At 35.2% G+C, this 24854-nt stretch overlaps 1 protein-coding gene across 2 annotated transcripts; it reads left to right on the plus strand.

Moving 5' to 3' along the window:
• The first annotated feature begins 1097 nt into the window (after window positions 1–1097).
• SNX16 (sorting nexin 16) lies at window positions 1098–21191 on the plus strand. 2 transcript variants are annotated; one of them, XM_070942162.1, is made up of 8 exons: window positions 1098–1151; window positions 7680–8137; window positions 9078–9164; window positions 10907–11055; window positions 14280–14349; window positions 18610–18746; window positions 19632–19751; window positions 20654–21191. In XM_070942162.1, exons 2-8 carry the CDS (start codon window positions 7769–7771, stop codon window positions 20760–20762), a joined length of 1041 nt encoding a protein of 346 aa, XP_070798263.1. In that variant the 5' UTR covers window positions 1098–1151; window positions 7680–7768; the 3' UTR covers window positions 20763–21191. The 2 variants fall into 2 exon arrangements, with proteins under 2 accessions (XP_070798263.1, XP_070798264.1); XM_070942163.1 differs by lacking the exon at window positions 19632–19751.
• The last annotated feature ends 3663 nt before the right edge of the window (window positions 21192–24854 follow it).

Genomic DNA, 24854 nt, shown 5'->3' on the forward strand with positions numbered 1-24854 from the left:
ACAATTGAGCTCAAAATTGCCATTGCTAAGCAAGACAGTTGACAAGCGAGTTTTGCCCCATTTTACATCTTTTTTGCCTTTTCATTTTAAGTGAATCTTTGCAGTTGTTAAATTAGTAACACAGTTGTAAATTGAATCTGGGTTCCCCATTGACTTTGTTTGTCAAAAGGTGAATTATATGATCCCAGGACACTGCAACTGTCATAAATATGAATCAGTTGCCAAGCATCCGAATTTTGATCACACGACTATTGGGATGCTGCAATGGTCATTAAGTGCGAAAAATCGTCATGTTACTTTTTTCAGTGTCTTTGCAAATTTGAACAGTCACTAAATGGATGGTTGTAAGTCTTGTGCTGCTATTTAGTGGCAGACTGGAATCAAAATTTGACAGATTGTTATATATTTGTCTCACACACATACATATCCCAAAATCTACCTGAATTGATTTGAAATACAACTTTGTAAGCAAAATTGTGTTTCAGATCAGAGACATCTCTGTTCTATTGTGCCTTGAAATCTTTATTTTCTTCCTCCTGAAACATTTTTGTCAGGCAAAGAGTCTCTTTTCTCTCCCATCCTAACTCTCCAGCCCACATTTTGTGTTCCTGTGTCGATGGTCTGTTTAATTTGCTTTCCCTGGCTAAAGATTTCCCAGCAGAGGGCGGGGACATAAAACGCAAGAATCGGATTCAACCTGAACCCAACCTTACCTTTTAATACCTTTCGCGCAAATGTTGCCCCGCCCACAGAACTGCAAATCCCAGCAGCCGGCTCTACCCGAAGGAGAAAAGTAGGTGTGACTTTAGCTGTCAGGCTTTAACGCGAATACGCCGACTCACCGCTTTCTTTTACCGCGATGCTTCTTGGGTTGTGTAGTTTCAAAAAGGCAGCGTTTCTCGGATGGGGAGCCGTGATGCATCTCGGGAGATGTAGTCGGGACGGCCTGACAAACCAGGAGCGGCTCGGGCGGTCAAGGGATTGCGCCGCGTCCAAGCAGCCTCCCCGCCCCTCGCAACAGGTTTGGCGCGGCCCCCTTCCTCGTCGCCTCTTCGGGACTGGGAGGCGAGCTGCTTCTGGGACTTGCCCGCGAAAGGCGGAGACGAAGCAGGCAAGGCGAGCCAAGCAAGCGGCCAGCTGCTGCCCGCAAGGTAAGGGTGAGCCAGCGTTCGGACCGAGAAGAGGACCTCGCACTGCGGCGGGAGGGTGCTTGTGCTTTTCCCCACCAGGATTGTGCGGGATTTTGCCCCGATCCCTCGTGGTCGTCTGCTTTTGCTTGCTTGCTTGCTTGCTTTTTTTTCCACAGACTTCGCGCTCCCCTCCCAAGAGAGAAACAATTGCTTAACTTAACTCAAGTATGGGAAAGATTGTCCGGGCACTTTAAGACTAAGAGCTGTGCGCTGCGGCATAAACTTTCGTGGTTTTAGACCGAGCATCATGTGATGCGCTAATCCAGGTTGGAAAAGGTATTCAGGAAGGCTTGGAGTGAAAAATCAAAAGTAAAATACAATTTCAACGGCTAGAGATCTTTTCCGTCTCGTTATAAACGGGATATATATTGTATGTATATCATTATGTTTTATATATTTATATTTTTCCGAACTAAATATATAAAATTGGATGTATCTGAGGAAATGGGCATTACTTGCGGGATAGTCGTACCTGTGCAACTAATTACGATGTTTGCTACTCTAATGTCACCTGTGGTTCTTTCACTTTTCATGGCTTCCTTGCCCAATTCCCCGTTGCCCATAAATTGCATCTGTTGATGTAATTTGATCTCCCACAGTATTTTGGGACCTTGTTGTCCAGCCTGGATTTGTCCTAAGACATGCATAGTCTTTTTTTAAAAAAAAAGTTTTGAGAAATCTGTGCAATATATTCATTGATGAAACTGTCTATCTTTTTTTTCTTTTGACATCTGAAATTTCACTGGCTTTTTTAGACTGTCCCTTTTGAATTGATGGCTATTTAGTTTGAAGAGAGAAGGAATAAATAATCTTAAATTTTCTTTTAAAAATCATGAAATAACTTCCAGGCTTCTAGGTTTTAATTCTATTTATAAACAATTATTTTGACAAGTGTTCTTCCCTTTGGTGTGTCTTATTTTCTGAATTTTCAGTTTGAAATGTTCATTTCTCAGCTTTATCCTTTTGATATTTGAATATGTAAATTCTCAAAATTATGAAGCAGCTTACTTGATTCAGATAATTTATGACACTTGAAGATGCATGGACTTCAACTCCCAGAATTGCTCAGCCAGTTTCTTCAAGTTGCTAAGGTTCGAAAACAATGAGTTGGAAACTCATAGGTAATTTGTGAAGTTCCTATATTATTGCAATTGCTAACACAGTACCCTCAGAAAACAGTGCCTTTGCAGCCACCAAGGCCTTTGATCCACTTAGTTTTGTTTTTGTTATTGCTGATTCTTTCAGTTAAAAAAGAAGAGACCAAAATAGACATGCTGCAGAGTAAAATAGAATGTTTATTATAAAAAAGATTCTGGTCTTTCGTGCATAGTCTTCAAAAACTAAACAATGAGTGTATACACTTGTTTATTTAGAAGACTGTCCATCTAATCAGTGAAAAAGACATGCAAGCTAGGGTGGTTGATCACATTCTAAGAAGCTGGATAGGGTGAAGAAGAATACAGTCACAGGTTTGCTTTCTCATACCTGGTGTTTTGTAACAAGTCACACCCACAGTGACATCCTTCCATTGGCAGTCATTTTATTTGAGCGCCTAATGTCAGCCACACAAGAGCCTCGTGATTGGAGTGACAAAGAAAACAAAGCAGTAACTAAGTGACTAGATAAATTTATTAGATTCCAAATATGTCCACTAGTTCAAAAGGTTAGAAATTCACACTGTACTGATTCTAGCAGTTGTGAGCAAAATTCATTGCTTAGTTTTTCTAGGTCCCAAGATTTTAAGATGTATCTTAAAGTTGCCAAGGTGAGATTTTTTTCTCTTTACTGTATTTTTTTAATCTTTAACGGAACTGAAGATAAGGTGCTTTATACACATAATTCTACCTTTGCTAAAGTTTGATTTATAACATTCCTGTAGAAGCTTCTGCTGCTTTTCTAGTAGCCTTCAGCCCTTGAGAACCTTTCAAGTGTCCAGTACTTTGAAATCAATTCCACAAGACAATTTGATTCTATGTACCCAGTTACTTATCAATATTATTACATTTCTCTTTGCCTTCATTTTCTATGTCCAGGAGGCATACATAATGTTCTTCCTTCCTGTTTTCCCCACAAAAATAACCTATGAGGTTAGTTGGGATGAAAGTATATTGATGGTATACAAGTAGTATCAGCTCTTGTACTTCTAGTGTAATATTGGATAAGGTGATGATATGTAGTAAAGAAATGGATTTCCAGGAGGGAAGGGTGCATTCCAGAAGAGTAAAAGACAGCTCAGTCAGGATATTACAGTCATGGCCGTAAATGTTGGCACCCCTGAAATTTTTCCAGAAAATGAGGTATTTCTCACAGAAAAGTATTGCAGTAACACATGTTTTGCTATACACATGTTTATTCCCTTTGTGTGTATTGGAACAAAACCAAAAAAGGGAAGAAAAAAAGCAAATTGGACATAATGTCACACAAAACTCCAAAAATGGGCTGGACAAAATCATTGGCACCCTTTCAAAATTGTGGATAAATAAGATTGTTTCAAGCATGTGATGCTCCTTTCAACTCACCTGGGGCAAGTAACAGGTGTGGGCAATATAAAACACACACCTGAAAGCAGATAAAAAGGAGAGAAGTTCACTTAGTCTTTGCATGGTGTGTCTGTGTGTGCCACACTAAGCATGGACAACAGAAAGAGGAGAAGAGAACTGTCTGAGGACTTGAGAACCAAAATTGTGGAAAAATATCACCAATCTCAAGGTTACAAGTCTATCTCCAGAGATCTAGATTTGCCTTTGTCCACAGTGCGCAACATTATCAAGAAGTTTGCAATCCATGGCATTGTAGCTAATCTCCCTGGGCGTGGACGGAAGAGAAAAATTGATGAAAGGTGCCAACGCAGGATAGTCCGGATGGTGGATAAGCAGCCCCAAACAAGTTCCAAAGCAATTCAAGCTGTCCTGCAGGCTCAGGGAGCATCAGTGTCAGCGCGAACTATCCGTCGACATTTAAATGAAATGAAACGCTATGGCAGGAGACCCAGGAGGACCCCACTGCTGACACAGAGACATAAAAAAGCAAGACTACAGTTTGCCAACATGTACTTGAGTAAGCCAAAATCCTTCTGGGCAAACGTCTAGACCAAGATAATAATAATAATAATAATAATAATAATAATAATAATAATAATAATAATAATAATAATAATAATAATAATAATAATAATTTTATTTCTATACTGCCCTTCTTCCGAAGGACTCAGGGCGGTGTACAGCCAATTTAAAAACACAAGACACAACAATAATTAAAAATTAAAATAATTAAATAGATTTGGCCGATTTAAAACCCCAAAAATTAAAATACCCCAATTTAAAATTATTATATTGACAGCCCTGCCTGGCGGAACAACAGGGTCTTCAGAGAGCTTTTTGGTAAAGCACATCATTCTACTGTTTACCGCAAACGGAATGAGGCCTACAAAGAAAAGAACACAGTACCTACAGTGAAATATGGTGGAGGTTCACTGATGTTTTGGGGTCGTTTTGCTGCCTCTGGCACTGGGTGCCTTGAATGTGTGCAAGGCATCATGAAATCTGAGGATTACCAAGGGATTTTGGGTCGCACTGTAGAGCCCAGTGTCAGAAAGCTGGGTTTGCGTTGGAAATCTTGGGTCTTCCAGCAGGACAATGACCCCAAACATACGTCAAAAAGCATCCAGAAATGGATGGCAACAAAGCGCTGGAGAGTTCTGAAGTGGCCAGCAATGAGTCCAGATCTCTATCCCATTGAACATCTGTGGAGAGATCTTAAAATTGCTGTTGGGAAGAGGCGCCCTTCCAATAAGAGAGACCTGGAGCAGTTTGCAAAGGAAGAGTGGTCCAAAATTCCGGGTGAGAGGTGTAAGAGGCTTATTGATGGTTATCAGAAGCGACTGATTTCAGTTATTTATTCCAAAGGGTGTGCAACCAAATATTAAGTAAAGGGTGCCAATGATTTTGTCCAGCCCATTTTTGGAGTTTTGTGTGACATTATGTCCAATTTGCTTTTTTTCCTCCCTTTTTTGGTTTTGTTCCAATACACACAAAGGGAATAAACATGTGTATAGCAAAACATGTGTTACTGCAATACTTTTCTGTGAGAAATACTTCATTTTCTGGAAAAATTTCAGGGGTGCCAACATTTACGGCCATGACTGTATGTGTGATAAAAAGGCAAAAACAGACCCTCTCCAGTATATCTTAAGAGAATATGGTAGATGCAGATACCAGAGTACTCAATCTGGTAAGATTTTGCCTATAGGTATGAAACAATAAAGAACTCAGCTTGAATAAAATTATCATGTGTCATTCTTAATTTTGGGCCAGACAGACACAACTGTACTTTTGGTTTTCTATTGAAAAGTTGACCACAGTTATTGTTTTACTCAGTCAGAGTTTTAAAAACCCTGCATATTTTGTCGCATTCTCTTCTTGATTGCTACACTGGAATTTAGAGGTTTTTTTGGGAGGATAAAATGATCAGCTCTGCATCCTCTAATTCTCTTTGCTCAGCATTGGTCTTAGGAGTGATCTATCGTAAAAGCCTGAATTCACTAAGTTCTATCAATAACTTCATCTGAAACATTCAGTACAGTGCTGGAACAATGCATAATGAACTGTAAGGCTTCTTAACAATGCAGTTCTCGTTTTCTATGTTTCTGATGAATACTTTGGAAAGCAGTATAGGTAATCCACGTTTACAACTGCATTTGGGACCAAAATTTCTGTTGCTAAGCAAGGCAGTTGTTTAGGGATTCACAACCATGACCTTTTTGCCATGGCTGTGAAGGAAATTATGGCAGTTGTTAAATGAATCATGGGGTTAAGTGAATCCAGCTTTCCCCATTAGCTTTGTTAGTCAAAGCTGGATGGAAAGATAACAAATGATGATTACATGACCCCAAAACACTGCAACCATCATCAATACATGCCAGTTGCCAAGCACCTGAATTTTGATCGCATGATCTTCAGCAGCCATAAATATGAGGGCCGGAAGTGGGTTTCAGCAGGTTCTGACCAGTTCTGGAGAACCGGTAGTAAAAATTTTGACTGGCCCCACCCCTATTTTCTTCCTCCCAAGTCCCAGCTGATCAGGAGGAAATGGGGATTTTGCAGTAACCTTCCCCTGGATTGGGGAGGGAATAGAGATTTTACAGTATCCTTCCCCTGCCATGCCCACCAAGCCACGCCCACCAAGCCACACCCACAGAACTAGTAGTAAAAAAATTTGAAAACCACCACTGATGAGGGCCAATCATAATTCACCTCTCTCAATGCATTTTAACTTTAAAAGATTGCTAAATACATGGTTGTAAGTTGAGGACTACCTGTAGGTACAGGTTTCAGAGATCAATTTCTTTCTTAAACTATAATTTTGCTGGATAGCCAAATGTTCTACTCTAAATCAGGAAGCTGTCAAAAAATGTATACTCTTATTGTTAGGTATATCAAAGACAGCTAAGAACAGTACAGTGCCACATTCACGTCTGCATTCCCAGAGTTCCACTTGGCTCTCTTGAAGGAGGAAGACGTACAATAGCAATTAAAATGGCAAAGTTAGCACAAATTACTTTTCACACAAAGAGTGAGGGTGCAGAAGAAAGAGGAAGAAGAAGTTGAAAGAAAAGGGAAAATTAATAAAGATCTGGTGCAGTAAAAGAAAAAACTGCAAGATCTGCATTACAGTATGAGAAGGGAGGTTACAAAGAAGAGACTGAAATAACATGGTTCAAATTATTTTTTTTAAATGAAATTACTTTTAATGGTTTTATGTCAGTACAGTTCTCAATTTAAGGCAAATATTACTATGTAATTTTGCCTGTAATTAAACAATGGGAGTATTATGAGCATTTCCAGTGTTAGGTGGAGGTGTGGAGTGATCCAGTTTTTAAATATTGTATATAATTTGATAATGCTGGCATCCAGCCCATATGTTTCTGGGATGACAATCATGATGGAGAATGCAAGTCCTTAAGTTTTTGTTCTTTTAAAAATATTACTATTAAGCTTAAAGGATAAAGACATATTAGATAATATTAAATTGTACTGTATTGATATTTTCAAAATCAAAACTTTATTTTGTACTGGATAGAATAATAGTTCTTACAGAGAAATTAGTTTTAGGAAATGGCATTCCGTTTCAGATATATATATATTTTTAATGGCAAATTTCTGTACTTATTAGCTGATTGAAATAACTCTTCTGTTGTTACTTTTTAATATGCTATGGGAATATATTTGGAAAGATACAGGTATTGCATTTTAATATGCCTGTCTGCTTCTCTTTAGATTAGTAAACTTTGGTTTGAGTTCCTAGTTTTGATACTTAATTATTAAAAATACTTTATGGTATTTAATAACCTTAAATTATACTCTGGATTGGTAGAATTATTATTTAATCATACATTTTTATATGTAAGGTTCCATACTTCTTTGTCATTTAATTTGAAATTTTGCTTGAAAGGACAATTGAAATACTTTTAAACTTTCTTTATCCTTCCAGATACCTGTGAAAAACATTAAAACAAGAAAGAATCATTTAAGCTCAACAATTTGGACATATATAAACTTTCTTAAACTTTCTAATGAAGGATGACTACTCCATATGTTCCTGTTCCAATTCCTATAGGAAGTTCTACTAGTTTTACCATAAATAGAAACCAAAGAAGATCATCTCTTGGGAATATTTCAGCATGTTCAGATTCTCCAAAGGGACAGTTAGAAGACGCATCTAAAAGTAACTTTAAAAAAACGAGTGTTCCCGATGAGATTGGTACTACTTCATGTCCTTGCAATAGTCCACTTGTTAGGACTAAAATGTTAGGCTTAAACACCTCTATGGAATATTACATTCAACCACTGGAAACAACTGAGCAAAATACCTTGGAGAACTGGGAAGATCGACCCGGTACTCCTACAATACTTGGTTATGAAGTAATGGAAGAGAGAGCAAAATTCACTGTAAGTTGTAATATTTTTCTTCTGAAAATTGTATTACATTATTTCATTTAATCCTTGACCTTTTATAAATGTGAATACAGCTTCCCAGCTTTATGGGACAACAGTTCTTATTTTCTAGTGACTCTTAAATTGATTGCTATGTAAAACTTCTGCATTTGTATGAAATTTACTGATTTCAATTCTTAAATATCATACATGCTTTAGCTTTATATATTTTAATCCTGTTCAGTTTTACCTACATGGGTAATTTTAAGCATGTCTAGATTTACATTAAGTAATATTAATTTTTATAATCTAAGGTTAAGCTGCTTTTGTAATGGAGTTAGTATCTGATACATAGTTTTCATGATAATTTGCAACCTTATTCCCCTTGGAATCAGCCTCATTGAATGCATTTTTGAATAGGCAGAACTTTGCTTTTTTCTTGCCATCTTTATTTGCGAATATAATCAATAAAAGCTACATTTTGAAAAAAACATCTAATGCAAGTTGATGAAATGACAAACACTCTCCAGTCTTTTCTCATTCAACACAACAATACCTTTCAGAATTGAGGCATGGATAAGGTGTAAGAATATCCCAGGAAACAAGGACTATAGTTAAATATCCTTCTGATTAAATATAATTTAAATAAATTGTACCTGTATATAATTTGCAGCAATCTGATATGCTTATGAAATCAATTTTTAAAAGTACTGGCTGAATCCATTAATTAGTTCATCTTGGCTAGTAGAAACCATATCTATCCTGAACTTGTATGAAAAAGTTCTTTTTTAAAGTTCTGTAAACTTAGCCACATCTGTTAATGGTTGTTTGGTTCCGTAAACAAAGAACAGTTATGTGAACTATTCAATAATTACAGTGAAATATGAGAAGCCCGCTACACATGCTGTTTCCTGAAGCTATTTTAATAGGGCTTTGTCTTTTTTGTTTTTAATAGGTTTACAAAATACTTGTGAAGAAAAATCCAGAAGAAAATTGGGTAGTTTTCAGAAGGTATACAGACTTCTCCAGGCTTAATGACAAGGTACATGTATTCAAATAGGCCAATCAGTAATTAATATTACAAATTTAATATTATTCCTGTGTTTCATAAATTACTTTGATAAGTTAAAAATAAAAATGAACACATGAAAATCAACATAAAAGATTGTTTGAAAGTGCGTCTATTATTTGCCATAAAGACAATATATAATTGATTTAAATACTAATTTGTAAAGATATATTCTATATAATCTGATTGGATGAGAGACAAGAACATATGAATCCAACACTGTGTATAGGCGCTTTCAGCTTTTGTACCTAACAGTAAGCTGTTGTTCAAAATTAAAGCAAAGATTCATAGTACCTGTTTAAAAATGTAGGATTTTGCAGTTACAGTTTTTCTAGAGATAGCTATGTAGTATATGCCCAGTGCTCTTTTCAAATGTTTCCAGTTACAGAAAAGTGCTAACAATTGGTATTCCAAATGTTACAGATAACATTTTTGGTAATTGTCAACAATGCTTACATTTTGATTGCTGAATGATCATGTTTAGGTTATGTTTAAGTGATGCAAACTCCCAAGCACATTGCACTGACACGGAATGTATTTGTGGAAATGAGCTATGGCAATCCTGTGTAATAAGTTAAATGAAATTGAAGCTTGCAGCCTTCAAAGAAAATAAATGTGGATTGGAGTCCTAAATCATTTGCCTGACATGTTTACTGTTGAACTGAATGAATGAAAATTAAATGCCGTTTCTATTTCAACAGTTTACATATAATTATCAAAGGATGTGAAAAGGCTCTAAGAGAAAGTGACTGATTTATAATAAGAGTTTCTATATATTTTTTAATAGGCGTACCACAGGTAGGCTGCAAATATATGGAAACTACTACTATAGATGATAAAAAGGAAAGTTTTTGCAGCTTAGATATGTAAAATAGAAGCTAGCCATACCATATCTAAAGATAGGTAACTTCCTTGAGTAGACATACAGTATTCATAAGATGAATCACTGAGAATAATAAAGTAGGAGCATGAAAAGTTGTCTAATTTAGAGAGTGCAACTTTGGGAAATGTTGCTAATTTAATTTTAATACAAATCTGAAGTGCATTTTAGCATCATTGCTAAACTGCTGTAACTCTTTTTGTGTGAGTGTGGGCATGTACATGCATGAATGCTCCTTCACTCTTGTTTTTTGATGACTGCCTGGATTAAAAAAAAAAAAAACCTCCCTACAGTTTTTTTGGCAAGATCTTTGAAAATGGTTTGCCATTCTTCTTTTTCTAAGACTGAGAGAGTGACTAGCCAATAATCACTTAGCTGGCTTCTCGCCTAAGACTAGACTAGAATTCACTGTCTCCCAGTTTTTACCCTGCTGCCTGCCTGCCTTTCCTTTCCTTCCCTTCCCTTCCCTTCCCTTCCCTTCCTATGCTACCTTACCCTACCTTACATTACATTACCTATTTATATACTTACTTACCTTACTTACTTTACTTATTTATACCACTTTTATTATTTTTATAATCTAAAATATTTAATGCTCCTTGCTTTTCCATAACAGTCTTGTGAAGTGGGCTGAGCTGAGAATGACCAGCTCAAAATCACCCAGCTGACTTTCATGCCTAAAACGGGACTAGAACTCACAGATTCCTGGTTTCTAGCCTGATGCCTTAGCCACTGACTTTTTATAACTCTGATAGTATAATATTACTATTCCCTCTTTATCTACAGAAATTATGATTTTATATACTATAACCTTCTGATATATATATATTTTCAGCTGAAAGATATGTTTCCTGGTTTTCGACTGGCATTGCCCCCAAAGCGTTGGTTCAAGGATAATTACAATCCTGACTTCCTAGAAGATAGACAGCTAGGACTCCAAGCATTTCTACAGAATTTAGTAGCTCACAAAGACATTGCCAACTGGTATGTAAATTTTTTTTAACTATTCTCAGCAGATTTTGCAGCTCTCCTTTTCCTCATTTAAATGGCACTGTTATTGTTCCAGAGGGTGTAAATAATTTTGTTCTGTAAACAAAGTATTTAATAAGACAAGAAGAATTTGGCAATGCATTACATTTTAAATGATTCTGAGACTGCAAGGTTCAATTTCAGAGGTTTTATTCTGTTTTAATAGTAGAGATTCAGAATAGTGATTGTAACATCTTGTTACAGAGTAGAATGGATAAAAAATATAAGGATTGAGAGTTAGTTGAGAAAAGTTATACCTTATGTATTCTTGTTGAATATTTCAATACAGAAGCAGGGAATGTGTGAATGGCTGAATGAGAGACAGAACAGTAGTGACAAAAATAGATACTACTTGGTAGACAACCGTCAGCTCTGCTACGTAAGCACTTGGTTTGGATAATCTTAGAGCATATTTGTTGTCTATCCCAGATGTTTCAGCCTTTAATATTGTAGCTGCACAAACTTCTTTCAGAACACTTTTGTAGAAAAGGCTTTGTTTTTATCTTTATTGTTGCTTAATCATGGTTTGTTGAATAGGACACAGTGGCTGTGTTTTCACAATGTGCTAAAACAAAACAGTACCAGACAGACACACTATGACTTAAATCTGTGAACTTTGCTGCTTTTATGGATATTAAATATTATTTTTATTTTAATAATACCTAATAATACCTCAAGTATCTGGGAAAAAGGAATAATAATTAAAAGTTTGGATCTCACTTCTAAAGAGTAACAATACATGAAGGCATTGTTGATTAGCTACCGTGTTTTCCTGAAAATAAGACCCTATCTTATATTTTTTGAACTCTGAAATAAGCACTTGGCCTTATTGCCATGCGCTCAAAAGTCCAATTGGGCTTATTATCAGGGGATGTTTTATTTTGTGGGAAACAGGGTATTTGGTTTCCAGTTGTATCAAGACTCTTCTTAATCATGAGTGCATGTTCCTCTTTATATTTTTTCTGGTATGCATGAAATATAGTGAAACATATTGTACTGATTCTATAGTGCTGTATGAGAAACATTTGTGGATGATAATGTTAGGTAGGATTTAATTAGTAAGTTTTGCCCATGTGTGAATATTCAAAACTGAAGAAAACTTAAAGCTATATAGTTGTCTTTTTTCTTTTCTTTCATTTCCTCAGTCCATCTATATTAATTGCTCGATTCTGCAGGAAAATCTAAAAATGGGATTCAGTGGTTTTTTTTCATTTTCAGCATAATTAGTGAGGAAGATATGAGTACAAACATAAATGTTTTTTACTGCTAAAACTGCAACTTTTTGTAGAAGATACATAAGTAATAACTGATAATTGTTGCTACTATCTTGTTAATAAGTTAATAAGCATATTGCATATTGCTTATTGAGTGATCCTTACAGGCTCAAGATTGACTCAGCCTTCCATCCTTCTGAGGTCAATAAAATGAGGACCCAGATTGTGGGGAGCAATATGCTGACATTGTAAATCATCCAGAGAGGGCTATATATGTCTTAAGTGTGATTGCTATTAAATTGTAATCTCAATACAGTAGTTTGTAACGACTCTCAGGTGCCTTAAAATCTAAAACTAAGATTCTCTTCCCTGAAATCCTGCTAACAAAAACCCAAATCAACCAGATTTTAGCCAATTTGCTGGCCAGCTCATATGTTTTTTAGCCAATTCGCTGGCCACACACAATATGTTTAATTAAAGTAGCTTGCTACATTACATCTTGTTTCAAATAAGAGCTAGTCGGTTCTCTGTAATAAGACTTGAGGTTCAAAAGTTCTGTCTGGTTTTTTTCCCACTATTTATCTAGCACCTAGAAGCATATTGCCATCTGAGGCTTATTTTCAAATGTGGTTGTGAGAGTTACCGAATTGCACATTTAAGCTGCATTTTTTCTTAATGAAAGCTTTGCTTCTTGTATACATAGGATGACTACTGTTATACAGGCTATAAACTGCATTGCTAATGAAGTTACCTGTCTTATTGTAAAGGCAACTGACATGTTTAGATAAGTGCATAGAAATGTACACTTTATTATCATGCTTTGATATTGGCTACTAAATATTCATTTATAGTTATGTATTTTTGGAACTGATCTTTTATCTTGACAGTTCATTCTGAATGTGTTACAGTCCAGGACAAATTGGACGATAACAAGCAGCAGTACTTCATAAAAAAAAGCTTCTGTGATGGCCTTTTGCAGCCCCATCTCACTTCTTTTCAAAACAGCAGTTCAGCTACTGATAAAAATATCCACTGTAACATAATTATGTTTACAAAAGGTGACCTTTTCCAAACATATCAGATGAAGAAAAAGAGTACTGTTTCCATTTTTCTAGGTAGATTTTAGTACCATATTATTTCTCCTCCCCTCTGCCTTACCAAAGTGAAAACTGACAATCTACAGTAGGATCCTTAAAAAAATGGGGGGGGGGTTTATAATATAAAATTGTGTAGTATATTTTTTTAAAATCAATTTTGATTTTTAAAAAACTTAAACAATAATTTATTTATAAAAAATATACAAACTAATGTATGGAATAGATATACTGAAATGAATGTCTTCATTCACATTTCTTATAATGTGAGGGTTTTTTTTCCATTTTGATAGTATTTATGCTGTAGCCACAGCTATTTACAGCTTTGATTGGAATCTTAGGATAGACTTCTTAAAAGAAATAATTCTACAAATTAGGTTACGTAGCAATCTGTTGGAAAAAATGTGGACTTATATATAACTGCTGATACTTATATGGAACTTTTTTGGATAAATGTAGTGCATAAATTGAACAAAAAGGCAGGAAGAAAAAGTTTGGTGTATCAAGTAGGCCATTTATAGCATACCAGTACCATAAATGGTGTTGATTATTTTAAATTTCAATTACACACGACTTGTTATATTCAAGGAAAATGATATGTAACTGAACTATTAATTTTATTTTTTATCTTGAACCACCTTTTCAAAATGTTATACTCTTTTTAATAAGATGTATGCTTACTAGAGAGAAAATTACATTCAAACCTTTGCCTCTAATTATGTTTGCATCTGTCTTTATAAATTTTAATAATGCAGCTAATTCCTATTTGGGGAAGCATTACTCTACAACATTTGGCATATTCCCAGTATTCATTCCATATTGTCCTGTATTTTCATGGTCAATTACTCTTTTTTTCCCATTCTTTTCAAAGCCTTGCAGTAAGAGAGTTTCTTTGTTTGGATGAACCCCCAGGACCCTTTGATAGCCTTGAAGAGAGCAGGGTAAGTGCAATAGAGGAATTTGTTTTTACCGTAGAAGAGAAAATTTTAATTGTACAGTGACCTACATTTTACCACATAGTGCCTTTATGTGAATAGCAGCAACTTTTTGTTCTTTCTCTAACTATAAATTACTTGGCCATCATGTAGCAAAATAGATGAATGAATAATCTATGAACTGTATATGAACGGAGCTGTGAACCATAATGCAAAGAGATGGATCTAGTAAAAGAGTGAAACTGAAAAGAACAGGAGAGTGGGGAAAACAATTTGGGAAACATAATAATTAACTATACAGAGATTCCACAGCTTTGTTCATGCTATTTGTATGTTCTATTTTGTTATAGTTACATTAAATGTGATTTATTTGTATGTTTGTTTAAAGGCGTTCTAAACCATCAGTCATGATGTACAATTGAATGGGCCTTTTTTATTCTTTTTCTCTGTATAAATATTAAATATAATGTGTTTTCCTGTCCTGTATATAATTCTAGAATACTAAACCAAGTATGAAATATTGTAAACATCTATCACAGGTAGTTGATATATTTGTGTTATCAATAATTTCTTATTTAAATTATCTTACTGTTGTTGTAATAAGAGAAAAAAAGTATTTGGTCATATCTTTGTGAATATATTAGAGTCACTGATTTCTTTGACATGGTACAAATAGTATTTTGAGAATTCATAAAATTGCTACCATTAAGGAGAAAGGATATAGAATAATGTATCATTTGGGATCATTTCCAGCAAATATGATTGAAACAACTTAATGCTGACATTACAATGGATTTATTAGCAATCTTAAAAGAATAATACCTTTACATACAGTCAGGTCTAGAAATATTGGGACATCGACACAATTCTAACATCTTTGGCTCTATACACCACCACAATGGAATGAAACAAACACAATGTGCTTTAACTGCAGACTGTCAGCTTTAATTTAAGGGTATGTACATCCAACTCAGGTGAACGGTGTAGGACTTACAGCAGTTTGCATATGTGCCTCCCACTTGTTAAGGGACCAAAAGTAATGGGACAGAATAATAATCATAAATCAAACTTTCCCTTCTTAATACTTGGTTGCAAATCATTTGCAGTCAATCACAGCCTGAAGTCTGGAACGCATAAACATCACCAAACGCTGGGTTTCATCCCTGGTGATGCTCTGCCAGACCTCTACTGCAACTGTCTTCAGTTCCTGCTTGTTCTTGGGGCATTTTCCCTTCAGTTTTGTCTTCAGCAAGTAAAATGCATGCTCAATGGGATTCAGGTCAGGTGATAGACTTGGCCATTGCATAATATTCCACTTCTGTCCCTTCAAAAACTCTTTGGTTGCTTTTGCAGTATGCTTTGGGTCATTGTCCATCTGCACTGGGAAGCGCTGTCCAATGAGTTCTGCAGCATTTGGCTGAATGTGAGCAGATAATATTGCCCGAAACACTTCAGAATTCATCCTGCTGCTTTTGTCAGCAGTCACATCATCAATAAATACAAGAGAACCAGTTCCATTGGCAGCCATAAATGCCCACGCCATGACACTGCCACCACCATGCTTCACTGATGAGGTAGTATGCTTAGGATCATGAGCAGTTCCTTTCCTTCTCCATATTCTTCTCTTCCCATCACTCTGGTACAAGTTGATCTTGGTCTCATCTGTCCATAGGATCTTGTTCCAGAACTGTGAAGGCTTTGTTAGATGTTGTTTGGCAAACTCTAATCTGGCCTTCCTGTTTTTGAGGCTCACCAATGGTTTACATCTTGTGGTGAACCCTCTGTATTCACTCTGGTGAAGTCTTCTCTTGATTGTTGACTTTGACACACATACACCTACCTCTTGGAGAGTGTTCTTGATCTGGCCAACTGTTGTGAAAGGTGTTTTCTTCACCAGGGAAAGAATTCTTCGGTCATCCACCACACTTGTTTTCCGTGGTCTCCCGGGTCTTTTGGTGTTGCTGAGCTCACCAGTGCATTCCTTCTTTTTGAGAATGTTTCAAGCAGTTGTTTTGGCCACGCCTAATGTTCTTGCTATCTCTCTGATGGGTTTGTTTTGTTTCTTCAGCCTAATGATGGCTTGCTTCACTGATAGTGACAGCTCTTTGGATCTTATCTTGAGAGTTGACAGCAACAGATTCCAAATGCAAATAGCACACTTGAAATGAACTCTGGGCCTTTTATCTGCACATTGTAATTGGGGTAATGGGGGAATATCACACACATGGCCATGGAACAGCTGAGAAGCCAATTGTCCCATTACTTTTGGTCCCTTAACAAGTGGGAGGCACATATGCAAACTGCTGTAAGTCCTACACCGTTCACCTGAGTTGGATGTACATACCCTCAAATTAAAGCTGACAATCTGCAGTTAACGCACATTGTGTTTGTTTCATTCCAACTCCATTGTGGTGGTGTATAGAGTCAAAGATGTTAGAATTGTATCGATGACCCAATATTTCTTGACCTGACTGTAAGTCTGTGGATGCTCATTTGAACTTTTCTAAATAAGGTTGAACTCAGTGGTGGGTTGCTACTGGTTCGCCCCGGTTCAGGAGAACTGGTAGCAGTGGCGACAGGAGGCTCCGCCTGGACGTCACCAAATATGCTCTGCGCATGTTCAGAAGTGAGCGAGCGAACCGGTAGCAAAGGTAAGTGAATCTCACCACTGATTGAATCTATTTTATATCCAATACCAACTTCCAAATATTTTTAACTGTAGCATATATATAGTATTGTCAGAGTGTTTTACAATTGAAGAACTGGGAGCATATATCTAACAACTTCAGTAGTTAACTAAAATGGCTAAAATAAGATATCCTACAAAATTAATGATTTCTGGCACTGATAAATTATGCACTGCAAACTTCTCACTGTTAACTATAGATTTGCTTTTAAGACAACAATTGTTTATTGGTCAGTGCTTAATCATTTTCTACCCTAAACTGTTAACTGTTACACATAATATATTGCTGTAAGGGAAAAATGCTGCACTTCAGAGCTGTATTTACATACAATGAAAATGCAGAACTGTCTTACTAAATTTGTCACATGTGGATGATAAATGGGAGTTTAACAAAAATGATTTAGTTATCTTAACCAAAGTATATAATTTAAGTATATAATTTACTTCACAAAATGGTGGGTGTAAAAGAAAGGAAAAGGCATTCTCAAGTCTAACTTCATAAAGACATACCTATGCAGTTTTCTCAAAATTATTGTTTGCCTTTGTCATCTTGCATCTTGTGCATCTTTAATTTCCAGCTCTAACTTCCTGATTCATACACTTTGATTTTTCATCCAAGGATTAATCAGACCAGCCCTAATTAGCAGCTGAGTACAAACAAGATCATTTAGGTGCTATTATCTGCTGAGGCTACCAGTGGGCTTAGCATTCATGTCAAAGACATTTTGTGCATCCTCCTGAATTGCTTATTTTTTTATTGTGGTTAAGGTGTAAAAATAAAACAAGATACCATAATTAGTCTTTCAAAATTTGAACAGTGTGTACACATACATATACACATATATACCCTCTAGGCTTATTTACTTACTGTAAGAAATGTATAGCTGATCTCAGTTTTGATTTTTATCTTTAAATAGAGATGTTTGAGTCAGTTACACAATCTTGTCAGCCTTTTTGATGAAGTTAACTGATCAAATCAAAGGTTTATTTAAAAGAAAAATTAATGATTTTGCAGGTTATTAGTTTTCTAGTACAGGAATATCAGTAGAACATTGAAGATAAGACATGCTGTAGCAAGGTACTGTGTATCTTAGTGTACACAGAATAAAATAAAATAAATAAAATAAAATAAATAAAATAAAATAAATAAAATAAAAAGTTAAATAAAATAAAAAGTAAAAAGAATTTTCTTCATCAGATTTAAGTGAGATGCCATTAAAATCACTAACCGTATTAGTAAGAATAAATCTTGGTAGATAGTGCTACAAGTTTATATCTTATTGCTATAATGGAAGTTTGAAATTCATAATTCAGCAATATTTTATTAAAAACCAAAAGAAAACCTTGAAGGTGTTACATTTTCATTACAGATCTGTCCCAATAATTAGGGAATGGTAGCTTGATCTCATTATTACTATCTCAGAATATTATTTTCAATAAAAGAAAACCAAATCCAAATAATGTTATTTGTGTACATGTAAAAATAATTCATAATGTTCGTAGAAGAAGAGAACCCAATGTCTCTGTGTTGCTTTTTACAAAAAAAACCCTGACTTTCAAAAATTTAAATTTGCTTCTAGGCTTTTTGTGAAACTTTAGAGGAAACAAACTACCGGCTTCAAAAGGAACTTAATGAAAAACAAAAAGAGGTGGAAACGCTGAAAAAGTTATTAAATGAAAAAGAATTGTACATAAATGAAATGGAGAAAAGACTTGGGTAAGACCGAAGCAAAGCTGCTCACCACAAATCTCACTATCATAGCTAGTGATATGAATCTAATATTTTAAGATTTCTGAATGCTTCCTTGTATGTATTTATTTTTCAAATTTCTATAGCTGTCCAACTCACAACAGAAATGACTCTGGGAGGCCTACAACAAAGTTAAAAAAAATAGTTCACAAATAACAGTTATAATTATTGAAAGCATTAAAAACTGTAAAATAAGCTAAACAAAAATCTACAAAGGGATATTAATAATAACAGAGCCATCTTACTATTGGCCAGTTCCCCAGGGGGCCCCAAAAGGCAGGAAATACTTGAGATTGTAATCAAAGAGGAAATGTTAAGTTCTGTCTCTCCACCAAGAACATGGGTGAGACTTCGTGATACAACCCATATCATGTCTTAACTTCTTTTTGAAAAGGAGAATGAAAAAATTGCAACTGAGCTTGCAGTCTCTTGGGGAATGCTTTTCTGGCAAAGGTCTTTTTCAGAATTAAATATTCCGTTTATATTTAAAAATTTCAGAAATATTCAACTTTATAATCCCAGACACAAGATAAATGGTCTCAGAGATGACTTTATCTTCAATGAACATTTTTCAGCATACATTCAGAATGATTGTAATAATAATGAAAGTGACTGCTTTGTTCTATCAGTAGAAAGCTGCACTATAAAATAATGAGTGAAATGTAATTATTCCTAAAAAATTCTTCTAAGGCTGCAGTTTTATCCCCAATTTCTAGGAGCAAACTCCACTGAATGCAGTGACTCTTTTAAATATATATGCATAGCTTTCTCCAACGAAGGAAGCTTTTCCCCAGAGACATTTTCATAATAATTTCCAGCTAAAATAAAAGACCTGCCTTGATTTTGTTACAGGGACTTAAATTTAGTGGAAACAAAGTCTTGTAAGTTGTCAGGAGAGGGAAGTGAATGCAGTAGAGAAGTGGAGTCATCCGCAACAGAGGCAGATCAAAGAACTTTGGAAGAAGACAGCCGGTAAATGATCATTGAGCAATTTTATTTAAAGTTAAGCTCTGAAATGCAAATCACCTGCACGCTTAGAACAGTCCTTTGAGGTAACCCTCTGCAGACATTTCAGGCATTTTGCTGGAGATACTTTCCATAGGATTGTGCCTTTATTATAATCCAACATAGTAAATTTTATATTACTTGTCTTCAAGTTTCTATATAGTATCCACATGTACTTGGGTTTTCCAATGCTTTTCTACCATTCATTCTACCATTGGATGAAATTAAAATTCAAAGCCAATTAATTGATGCCGATAGCTCTCCAGTTGGCTGTCTGCTGAAGAAATTGCATGGCATTATAACTCATAGGATATTTATTTATTTATTTATTTATTTTCTTAGATTTCTATGCCGCCCTTCTCCCATAGGACTCGGGGCGGCTCACAGAATAAAAAACATATAACAATAAATAGAACTAAAAACATCCAAATGTAAAAACCCCAACAACTAAAATCTCATAACAGATCAGGGAATTTGCTGAAAAAGCCATGTCTTCAGTTCGGTGCGGAAAACGCGGAGGTTGGGGGCCGTCCGAAGCCCGGTGGGTAATTCATTCCAGAGGGTCGGTGCGGCCACAGAGAATGCCCTCATCCTCGGGGCCATCAGCCGACATTGTTTGGCCGATGGCACCCGGAAGAGGGCAGTCCTATGTGACCGCACTGGGCAGTGCGAGGCCAGTAGGAGGTGGTCCTGCAAGTACCCTGGGCCCATGCCATATGAGTATTATATAAAATATGAGCCCAGCAGTTTGCAAATAGACAGTGTCCCCAAACTTGTAATTTTAAAACATAGCACATATTAGGACTGAGTGATAGAAAGAGCTTGTTGGCTCACATTTTTATGATAAATATATTGATCTGAATCTGCAGGTCTGAAAAAGAGGATTGGAAACCCTCTTGGAGTGGGTCACTGGTAGAAAACTTGGTGCCAGAAATTGAAGTAGCCGAAGTGGCATATACTGCTGATATAGAGATGTAAGCATGATTTGTTTTGCTTTATTTTATTTTTTTTTAAGAAGATATATCTGGAAGTTGTTGAACAAAAGCAGTAGAACTGAAGATGATAGGAATGTTTACATAAATCACTCCAAATACATTTTTGACACAAGAAAAATAATCAGTGCTGCTGCTTTAATTCATTTGTTATCTAAGATATATAGATATGTGGAGAACTATATTAATATATAAAAAACTTCGGTTAAGTTTATGTTATGCCTAGAATCCTAAGTAATGTGTATAATTTAGCAGTAGATAACGGTTAAATGTTAATTATCATTTGGCTTGTCACACCTGTTTACTACTAATATGTGACTATTTTGTATGGGCAGCTTTTGGTATCTGATTTTGCAGATTCTTTATATAGGATATAGTTTTATGCTCTGGAAATATAATTCTGCCATCAGACTTCACAAACAGTATATGATCTCTCATGTTTTTAAAGTGATAAATTTAAATATTTATGTTTTAATGCAATAAACTAGAAAAGCTTACAGTACCAAAATAATATTTCAGAAATAGGAATAAGTTTGGGAGGTTTTTATAATGGGAGAAGGAGAATAATAGCCTAGTTATACTGTAGATAGTCATATACACTTGAAAATAATGTAAAAACTGATTTAACATTGTACTTGTTATTTCTTTAAATCTTATGATAATTTTGCTACATAATCAATGACTGCCTTATATATATATAAAAAAAAACCACTACCTCCTACTTTGTTACTTATGCATAAGTGTGCTGTTTAGTACCTATTCAATATGTATATGAATGATAATGGCCATTTGTTAAAGCCATACTTCACCGTTAATGAAATCTAGTTGCAGTTTGTATGAAGATACCAGGGATTCTGTACCTTACATACAAATTGTGTTATGCCCAACAATGCACTTTATTGTAAACAGACACCTTGTGTCAAGATCATTGGCATATGCCTACACAGAGACGCATATAGACATACCCATGCACACCTTTTGATTAAGGAAAGGTGAAGTGATTTGCACAATCATGTCTCTTTTTATTATGCTTGTTATACACATTTGCTGTAATGTGGGTCAGCTTTATGGAATCTTCCGAAACATTTTGCTGAGCGGCTGTTTGCTCAAAGTGCCTTTTGTCTCCTCTTCCCGTGAAAAGAAAGCAAGCTTTGTTCTTCTTTATGCCATTTACTCTTTGTTTGTCTTAATGTTGTTAGCACACGAGTCTCCATGTGCTTAGACTTTTCAATGTTCACTTTGTAATTTTGGGGTCTGAAGAAAAGCACTGTGTAGAATTGTATAAAGCTGTCTGAGGAAAATAAAGATTTGGACATAAGATCTTTTGCTGTCTTTTGTGGGAAAAAGTTCAAAAGCCAAAGTAAAGGTAAAGGTTTCCTCGTTTTAAAGTTGACTTCAGTGACACATGCACCCATGTCACACTTGGACATCAAAGTTTCATCTGCATTATATATATATTATGAAATATATACATTGTATGAAAGTATAAGGTGTACTTTGGGTATCATACAGATTTTGCAATTACTGCTTATTCCTACAACTTCTACTGCCATCTCCAAATTTATCCATAAAGTCTCTCAGTATTTAAATCATTCTTCAGGAATCAAAGAGATATAATGAATAGTTATTTTCCCCTCATTTATGAACTTCCACTGGACATAGATCCTCCATGAAGACAGAAGGACATGGCTGGATCTAGTCCTGTATTATATGTTACTACTTGGCATGTTGATATATTTTTAAATAATTCCTGTGAGCTTTTCTTAGCAAAATCCTACCAAAATCCTAAAACAGGCCTAAGAGCAAAATATCTGATGCACCAGATATTTTATTCATATGCAGATAAATATTTGGGTGTGATATTTCCGTATACTAGGTATGAAAACTTTAATTGATATTTATTCAGGCTTCCTACACACACAAAGGCCAATACACAACGTCTAAATTCTGAAATCCTACTATTAAGTATAATCCAGTAGTTGTAAAATACAATTTCCAGATTTGAAGATTTTGTTGTTGTTGTTGTTAAAAAAGGATATATATTGTATAAGAGTTTATATGAGAATTTTATAGGGCTAGTCTTGTAGGTCAACAAACTAATTATTGAAAAGTTTATTTCAGGCATCTCCACACAGGAAAGATTCAAAACCATAGATATGAAACACTGTTGTAGCTCTCACTATACAGTGTTGTTGCCTTCCGAGATGGGACCATTTGAAGAACAGAGTAAATGTCAGATCTTACACGAATCTCTACTCCCATGTTTTAACTTAAGGTAAACAGACAGTTGGTGAAATTAACAGGGTATTCAGTACTCTCCTTACTTCTCTTAATTGTACTTTTTCCTTTCCTCACTTCATCTTCAAACTACCACTTCTTGGCTTACGTTTAATATTATTATTCTCAGCTGGGAAAAAAGACATGCAGGAAAAAAATGCAATCTCTTTTTATGTAAAAGAGAATGTAGAAACTAGGTGCAGCAAGTATGAAAAGGAAATGGAGTATAATTGAGTGGAGTAGGAAATTATTTTTGGAATTGCAATTTCAGGTGAACTGGGACAGGGATGCCAGAGGCAATTAATTTCAGAATTTAGAGGAACTTAAAGTTTCTGCTATATAGTAAAGAAATCTTGGCTGTTAAAATAAGAAAATCAAGTATGCTTTCTCTTAGTAGCCATACGTTAAAAATATCCTTTATTTGATTCCCCAAATAATTATCCAAAGACAGGACACATTTAAGATCAGAATAGTATTACTCTGGAGAGATCTATTTTATGTATTGGTCTTTGCTGCTATCAATATTTTAAAATATAGAGCTTTTTATATGGATTGCACTTCACGGTAATTGCACTGTGAGTTTAATTCTAAAAATATACTGTATGCATAGACCTGTTCTACTCTGTTTTGTATGAGCCCGTTTGTTTCTGCAATGTAGACAGAAAACAGGCCATCTTTTTCCCCACTCTGAACTGCATCAAAAACTTTAGCAGTGTAACTTTGTGTAATTTGCAGCATAAAGCTACAGTACTTTAAACATACTTCGTTAAGTTTTAGTGACATATTGTCCATACATGTTATGCTTTTTATGGGCCAGTTTTGTTAACATGCTTTTAATATTGCTGGAAAACTAAAGAGAGGGTTACATGAGATTCTAATCCATGTTAATGACTACTCACTTAGAAGAAAGGAAGACTGTTCGTAGTCATTAAAAGGTTTTAGAACTTTAATGTCCCAAAATTCTTAAAATCAACACATGCAGCACATCTGCTTCTGTGACCTCCCATCCTATTGTAGCGTAGCAGACATGCAGGTAATTTCAGCACAATGTGTAATTTTTGCCCTCTTGATATGTTTGTGCAAACAGTTGATAGAGCAATTTGAGAATGTAAAGCAGTCCTATGCTATGTAATCATCACTACATAACACTGCAATCATTATCTGTATACACTTTATTTGAATGATTAAAGAATAATAACAAAAACTAGTTTTCTTCAGGTGCTTAAAATCTATTTTTTGTAAAAGTATGTGTGTTATGGATGTTAAAATACCATTTGTTCTTTGGTCTATCTGTTACTAATACAGCATTCTGATATTTTATTATTACCTGATTTCCTCTTTTCTGTTATCCAAGAATCCAAGCTCTGCATGTTTTAAATAACTTTTAAGGTTTTTGTCTTTTGTAAAACTCAACTAAGTAGAATAACTGTCTTCATTAGAAATCTGCAAGTTAGTTTATAAGATTACAGCATATAAATGTATCAAAAATACATTTCCAAGCTATCATCAATCATTTTTGCAAAACTTGCTTATGTTATCCAGGATTACCAGATTGCTAATGGGCTGCTTTTTTTAATGTTTTGTGACTGATTATTTTTAAAAGCTAATGTTTTTTTCTGGCAGACATTGTTTAAAGCTCCGAAATGATGTTATTAGTTGCCAGAAAGTTCTGCATAGAACTTTCCAGAATAGTTTCATACAACTATTTTGTATGAAAAAAGAGGAGACGTAGCGGCTGAAAAAGGGAGTGCTGGGGTATCAATATGGAAGAAAGGTAGAATCAAATAATTAAGATAGTTCA

This window comes from Pituophis catenifer, unplaced genomic scaffold (genome assembly GCF_029215685.1).
Source record: "Pituophis catenifer annectens isolate HBS135680 unplaced genomic scaffold, rPitCat1.0.hap2 SCAF_3, whole genome shotgun sequence".
NCBI lineage: Eukaryota > Metazoa > Chordata > Lepidosauria > Squamata > Colubridae > Pituophis > Pituophis catenifer.

Excerpts from the sequence above, each read along its gene's own strand:
- SNX16 (XM_070942162.1), top strand. The coding sequence starts at position 7,769 with ATGACTACTCCATATGTTCCTGTTCCAATTCCTATAGGAAGTTCTACT. Across the intron at positions 8,138-9,077 it reads AAGAGAGAGCAAAATTCACT|GTTTACAAAATACTTGTGAA; the intron begins GTAAGTTGTAAT and ends TGTTTTTAATAG. Across the intron at positions 11,056-14,279 it reads CACAAAGACATTGCCAACTG|CCTTGCAGTAAGAGAGTTTC; the intron begins GTATGTAAATTT and ends TTCTTTTCAAAG.